This window comes from Silurus aristotelis (assembly GCF_946808225.1).
Source record: "Silurus aristotelis genome assembly, chromosome: 7".
In the NCBI taxonomy this organism is placed as follows: domain Eukaryota; kingdom Metazoa; phylum Chordata; class Actinopteri; order Siluriformes; family Siluridae; genus Silurus; species Silurus aristotelis.
The window spans coordinates 25,815,576-25,822,314 of record NC_139580.1 but is presented as its reverse complement, the minus strand read 5'-3'; the positions used below and the strand labels follow the sequence as shown (position 1 = coordinate 25,822,314).

General features: G+C 38.9%; 1 protein-coding gene across 2 annotated transcripts; it reads left to right on the top strand.

Annotated features, from left to right (window-relative positions):
• The first annotated feature begins 142 nt into the window (after positions 1 to 142).
• On the top strand, positions 143 to 5,826 carry glcea (glucuronic acid epimerase a). Of its 2 annotated transcripts, none has more exons than XM_083545752.1 (4): positions 143 to 174; positions 604 to 1,173; positions 2,248 to 2,487; positions 3,561 to 5,826. In XM_083545752.1, exons 2-4 carry the CDS (start codon positions 684 to 686, stop codon positions 4,583 to 4,585), a joined length of 1,755 nt encoding a protein of 584 aa, XP_083401878.1. In that variant the 5' UTR covers positions 143 to 174; positions 604 to 683; the 3' UTR covers positions 4,586 to 5,826. The 2 variants fall into 2 exon arrangements, with proteins under 2 accessions (XP_083401878.1, XP_083401879.1); XM_083545753.1 differs by having other exon boundaries at positions 163 to 287.
• Positions 5,827 to 6,739: the final 913 nt, after the last annotated feature.

Sequence of the window (6,739 nt, the reverse complement as noted above, 5' to 3'; positions counted from 1 at the left end):
CTCTTAATTGATAATATATCATTGAGCCTGAAAGTATGAATCCGGGCTTTTCCCTTATAATAAAGCTGGTTTAAGCCACGCCTACCTCGTGATTTTCTCTGATTGGCTGGTGTGATTGCTTTATGCGTTTTCATTGGCTGAGCGCGGTGTCACTCTGGATGTACAGTGGCGCAGGTAAGGGCTATAAGAGCTTTGTTTGCTCCCATGTTTTTTTGCCGGTTTATTGGAAAATAGATACGAATTATAAGTAAATGTTTTATGTATTGTGTCTGAGACTACATATGCAGGTAGGTGCTACTTTATTCTAGGATAATTTTTTTTATGGTGCATTTCAACTGTCTTTCTATTGCAGTCCAAATCACGTGAACAAATACAATCTTAGATCCTCCCAATTATTAATATAACGGTGCCTGAGTCAATACAATCCTGTATGGTTTCATCTTTGGTATATTATGCATGTATATTGTGCAGACTGTAGCCTTTTACTGACCCTGAAATAATAAAAAAGATTGTACTCCTACTTTTTATCTAACATGTTTGAATTGTCACATTCTCAAATTTTTTGATTACCACATGCCTAATAAAATGTCATGCATCCTAAAGGAATCCTCGAGACAGCTCGGTGTCATGTAAGATGATTCTTCGTGTCTCATCCCACACCTGTGCATGGCTCTGATGTGAGGATGCGCTGCCTGGTGGCGAGAGTCAACCACAAACCGTTGATCGTCCTTTGTGCAGTCTTTGCTCTAATCACAGTTGTGCTGTGGAACAAGTGCTCCAGTGATGTGGCTGTGCATCCTCCAACCAGGCCCCAACCTGAGCCTGCGCCCACCATAGAGGAAGACGAGGACCACAGGCAGCTCGCTGAAGTGCCCCTGGTTGGCAAAGCGGTTCAGTACGAGCAGATCGACTGCCTCATAAATGAGGACGTGACGATCAAAGGCCGGCGAGAAGGAAACGAGGTGTACCTTCCCTTCAGCTGGGTTGAGAAATACTTCAATGTCTATGGGCGTCTGGTACAGTACGAAGGAACGGAAAGGTTTGAGTTCTCTCACAGCTACTCACGCGTATATGCCCAGAGAGAACCCTATCATCCTGATGGGGTCTTCATGTCATTCGAGGTCTACAATGTGGAGGTGAGAGACCGCGTGAAGTGCGTCAGTGGAGTAGAAGGTATGTGAGAGATCTCACAGATCTTAGTCTTAGACATTACATGGAAAAGTACTAACCTTTATAACCGTCGTAATGCTTTATTACAGATGTTCTCAGTTGCTTTGGAGCATTTCTCAGATCAGAAATGAAATTCTCAAAACTACTTGAACAACCTCCACATCATGAGGTCACTTGTGCATATCATAAAAGCAATTTCTTGTTTTGTACATTCATTTAATCGACAAACAATTGTCTTCTGTTTTCTACATTATCATTTGTTTATGTCATGTTGATCAAAATATTTCATACCGGTTTTCACCTTAACCCCCAAAACATCTCGGCATCAGTTCATTGCATAAGTCATTGAATGCAAAATTGTTTAATCGGTTGTCAGAATCTGTCAAGCTTAAATTTCCATCAGACCCGGGGTTTTTTTTTTTTGTAAATGTCTCTTGAATTGAAGAATTGTGAGATGAATCTTAAATGTCACTAATGAGGGCGAGTACGGCGTCAGATCAACCAATGATCGACTAGTACTCTGAAATAGGTCAAAGGTGAATCTCGTGATTCTTCAATTAGCGAGCAGATACAGACAGAGCAAAACACAGAATTACAATTTCTGAAAATGAGTGAATAACCAGGAAATTAACAGTAAAAATGCAAATTCTGTGCGGTCTCCTTCAATCAATATCCCAAATACATTAATGTGTGCAATCATACTGAAAACATGACCAAACATTGAGACTCTCGTTTGTGAACAATGACCAAAGGACTTGTCATTCTAATTGCAATGAGATGTTCATTGAAACAAAAAAGATGAATTAAGGAGTTTGAGAACGCTACAAGCTTTTGCAAGAAATTCAATGTGTTGTGCTGTTTGCACTAATTGTTTTGAGAAATGCACTTTACTGGTTTGCAAATATAAAGAATGTCAATTTGCAAAATACTCCAAAGCAACTAAGAAAAACTGTAATAGTAGTAACTACATTTTTTTTATTTTATTTGCTCAAGCATTGGGGGATATTTAGGGGTTCATCTATGACGATAAATTATATTTTGCTTGTCTTGAATTCTGTTTCTTTTCGTTCAAATTAGGTGTGCCCATTTCCACACAATGGGGTCCACAGGGCTACTTTTACCCAATCCAGATTGCCCAGTATGGACTAAGTCACTACAGTAAGAATCTTACAGAGAAGCCACCTACCATAAAGACCTATGGCTTCATGGAAGAACGAGAGAGCAGCCCCAGTCCCTGGACAGTCCCTAAAGGTTGTTTGATTGCCAAGCTCCATGATCCAGGACATGCATCCACTATTTACCAGTTCACCACACCCGGTAAATGCTCTATTACAGTTTTTCTCAGTTGCTTTGGGGCCTTGAATCATTCTTAATATTTTCAAACCAGTAAGTGCATTTTTTTTTTTTTTTTTTACCAATTTGTACAAACAGCACAATAAATTCGATTACTTGCAAAAGCCTGTACTTTTCTCAAAATCCTTAGTAATCTCAGAAAAGTATTTATTTGTGTCAGAGAACATCTCATTGCCATCAGAATGACACGTCATCTTGTCATTGTTAGCAAACAACATCAGTCAAAATGTTTAGTCATGTTGTCAGTATGACGGCACACGGTTTCAGTAATTCCTGAGTGAAAAGGCGCAAGGCTGAATTTCTTCTGTACTGCATTTATGAATTACAACAGTACAAATGTACACATTATTGTATGTGGGATATTGATTGCATGAGATCGGACAGGATTCTCACTTTTACTGTACTGTACTAGTGTTAGTTCGTTTCCTGGTGGTTCAGCCATTTTCAGAAATTGTAATTCTGCGCTTTACTCCGTCTGTATTTGATCAGCAAATAAAGGTTCACCTTTACAAGATTCACCTTTGACCTATTTTAGAGAATTACTTGATCATTGGTCGAGCTGATGTCGCACTCGTGATCATTAAATAAATCTATCAATTTAAGACACACAAGTTTAAATTTTAGCTTGATATATGACAACTGGTTTAGACATTTTACATTCAGTGACTGAACTGATGCCAAGATGTTTTAGGGGTTAAGACTATTCAGGTAAGAACAAGTATAAATTATTTTGATCCACATGACATAAACAATTGATAATGTAGGAAACAGCAGTCAATTGTACACCAACAATCAAATGAATGGACCCAAGCATTCGCAATTTGTTCGAAGCAGCAAAAAAATGCTTTTATGATGTGAACAAGTGACTCCATGATGTGGAAGTAGTTTTGCGAATTTCGTTTCTGATCTGAAAAATGCTATAAAAGCAACTGAGAAAGGAACTGTCTAAATATGAAAGGAATTCAAGTTAAACTATAATGTAACATGATTTATTTGATATACTCCTATCTACGTCTTTTTGCTTCTTTCATTTATAGAAAATTCAGAAGGTGTGTCTCTGCTTTTGGACAACGCCAAGGATTTTGTCCTGTCCTTTGATGTGAAGTTCACTTCAAATGGTAGCGTGTCAGTGGTGTTGGAGACGACAGAGAAGGGACCTCCGTATACCATTCACTATATCACCAGCTCCCTTCTCATTGCCTTCAAGGACAGGGAGGTCACTTACGGCATTGGACCCCAGGCAGTGTGGAATACCCTGAGCCGAGACTTGGTGACTGACCTACGTAAGGGAGTTGGTTTGTCTAACACTAAAGTGGTGAAGGCGACACGGATCATACCTCGACGTTTGGTCCAGCTGGTTCTGCGTGGCTCAGGCTTCATCAGCAACATCACCATCTCCTCCACAGCTCACATGGCTGCCTTCTTTGCTGCTAGCGATTGGCTCCTACGCAACCAGGACGAGCGAGGTGGATGGCCCATCAGAGTGGCCCGCAAGTTAGGGGAAGGTTTTAGGACACTGGAGTCTGGCTGGTACTCTGCAATGGCACAGGGACAAGCCATGTCCACGCTGGTGAGGGCGTACCTCGTAACACACGACCTTGTGTACCTCAGCGCGGCCATGCGCGCAACTGCGCCTTTCAAGCGCATGTCGGAGCAGCATGGTGTGAAAGCTCTGTTCATGAACAAATACGACTGGTATGAAGAGTACCCCACAACACCCAGCTCTTTCGTTCTCAACGGCTTCATATACTCGCTGATCGGACTGTACGACGTGGCTGAAATAGCAGGGGACAAGCTCGGCCGAGAGGCCGGCGTACTGTTCAGCCGAGGATTAGAGTCTCTTAAGTCCATGCTGCCACTGTTTGATACAGGTTCTGGAACTGTATATGACCTGAGGCATTTCACATTGGGTGTGGCACCAAATCTGGCACGCTGGGACTACCACACCACTCACATAAACCAACTGCAGCTGCTGTCCTCAATAGACAGCAGTCCCATTTTTAGAGAGTACGCAAAACGCTGGAAAAGCTACCTTAAAGGAGGCCGGGCCAAGCACAACTAAAGACACACCAAAAAGACTTTTGAGAGGAAGGAACCTGCTAATTTGCTTTCAAAGGCTGAATCATTGTGCACATCAAAGCAGTATGCACTGATCCAAATGAAGAACGTATATATTTTACCTGAGAAACATTCTCCATTATTTAAGCGTTGTTCTTCTCAAACATACCGTCACACATTGTGAAGATCATTTGAGCAGCAATGTTACTTCATACTTCCAAAATAGTGAAAACAATGCAGATATTAACATGCACTTTAAGCACATTCAATGTTGATTTGTTAAAATATTGTCGGTCAGTGACAGAAACCAATATTGTAACTGGTGATGTATTATCAAACTAATACTTTATGTTCCTTCATTATGCTGGGGCATTTTTCAAAGTTTTGTGCAATAATTTCATGTTGCTTGTATGTCTTATTTATATCTTATAGGTAAGTGGTGTAACTTACAACGCATAATTAATTACGTATTTTATTTTTTTGTATTTATTTATTATGTAACTATAGTAAAATGACAGTCAATGTGAGGTTTCTTTGTATAAAAATATATTGAAGATTGCATACTGTTCTAATGCTCATGTTATCCACCTTTTCTGAATACAGATGTTCTAGCGTCTGTGGTTTTATATTATTAGCAGCTTCGAAGGAAAAATAAATGTTTTTGGCCAGGAATGTTTATTTATGTCAGTCACCATGCCATTAACTTACTCATAAGCATTTCCAGTATTTGGAATGACTTTGATGGGAGGTTGTTTCAACATTCTAACATGTCCCTTCCAGCGTGTCCCATTCAGGGTGTATTTTTGCCATGAGCTAAATGTTCCCAGGAGGGTGCTGATATACTCTAAGGCTGGACAGGTTAATGGATTTACCAAACATGGGTGAATGGCAGAATTAAAGAATGGATGGATGGATGGATGGATGGATGGATGGATGGATGGATGGATTGATGGATGGATGGATGGATGGATGGATGGATGGATGGATGGATGGATGGATGGATGGATAAAACAAAGCAGAAGTAAAGAACACCAAATACATTCTTAATGACCAGCAAATAAAATATGAAAACTTTAATCAGTATGTATATAATATATTCTAGTTTATTGTAACCTACAATATGTTTTATCTCTGCCAAAACTTTTAGTTTTCACACTCAAATGTTGCATATGGCCATAACTATGTATTTTCCCACTGCTAATCAATAAAAGTAAAAGAAAATGCCCTCTTGACATTTCACCTTTCGAACATTCTCGTTTTCAGAGCGACATGAAATCAACATGCGTAAGAGTGGAATGATTTATTTATTGTTCTTTATGCTTGCTGATCCTGGTCCCAAATACTGTCATTACATCGCTTTCAGGCTCACTGAGACATCCAATTACAACTGATACCCGTGTAGTGAACATGTAAAGAGGCATTGTGTCTGTAACATGAACCACATTTGAGGAAACATGAAATAGGTTCAGTTTAGATTTTTATTTACTACTTTTTTCTTTAGTTCTGGTACCAGTTTGCATTTTGATGATCATTGTATGGTAATAGAAAATCACTTTTCCATTGTAGTATGTATGACCTATATGCTGCTGAATAATTAATGAACCGCACAACTCATACCTTTGTAGTGAGGATGCCAGGGGGCATTGTGTCTGTTGAATGACTGACAGAAGGTCAATCGAATTACAAACGTGCATTCACACTGAAAGTCAGGTTTCCAATGTGGGCTTTTTCCAGCTACATAACACAGAGAGAAAGTGTATTAAATATGAGAGAAAGTAGATGTAATTATTTTTTATTTTATCATTTTTATATTAACCCACACATAATACACCACTCATCATAGTTATTATAAATATAAGAATAAATTTATATCTGATAGATAGATAGATAGATAGATAGATAGATAGATAGATAGATAGATAGATAGATAGATAGATAGATAGATAGATAGATTGGTTAATTGATTTACACCTTTAAAAGTGTTAAATATACACCACTCATCATAGTTATTATAAATATAAGAATACATTTATATCTGACAGACAGACAGACAGACAGACAGACAGACAGACAGACCGACCGACGGATAGATAGATAGATAGATAGATAGATAGATAGATAGATAGATAGATAGATAGATAGATAGATAGATAGATAG

Coding starts and splice junctions, on each gene's coding strand:
- glcea (XM_083545752.1), top strand. CDS start 684: ATGCGCTGCCTGGTGGCGAGAGTCAACCACAAACCGTTGATCGTCCTT. Junction 1,174..2,247: donor GTGCGTCAGTGGAGTAGAAG/GTATGTGAGAGA, acceptor CGTTCAAATTAG/GTGTGCCCATTTCCACACAA. Junction 2,488..3,560: donor TTACCAGTTCACCACACCCG/GTAAATGCTCTA, acceptor TTTCATTTATAG/AAAATTCAGAAGGTGTGTCT.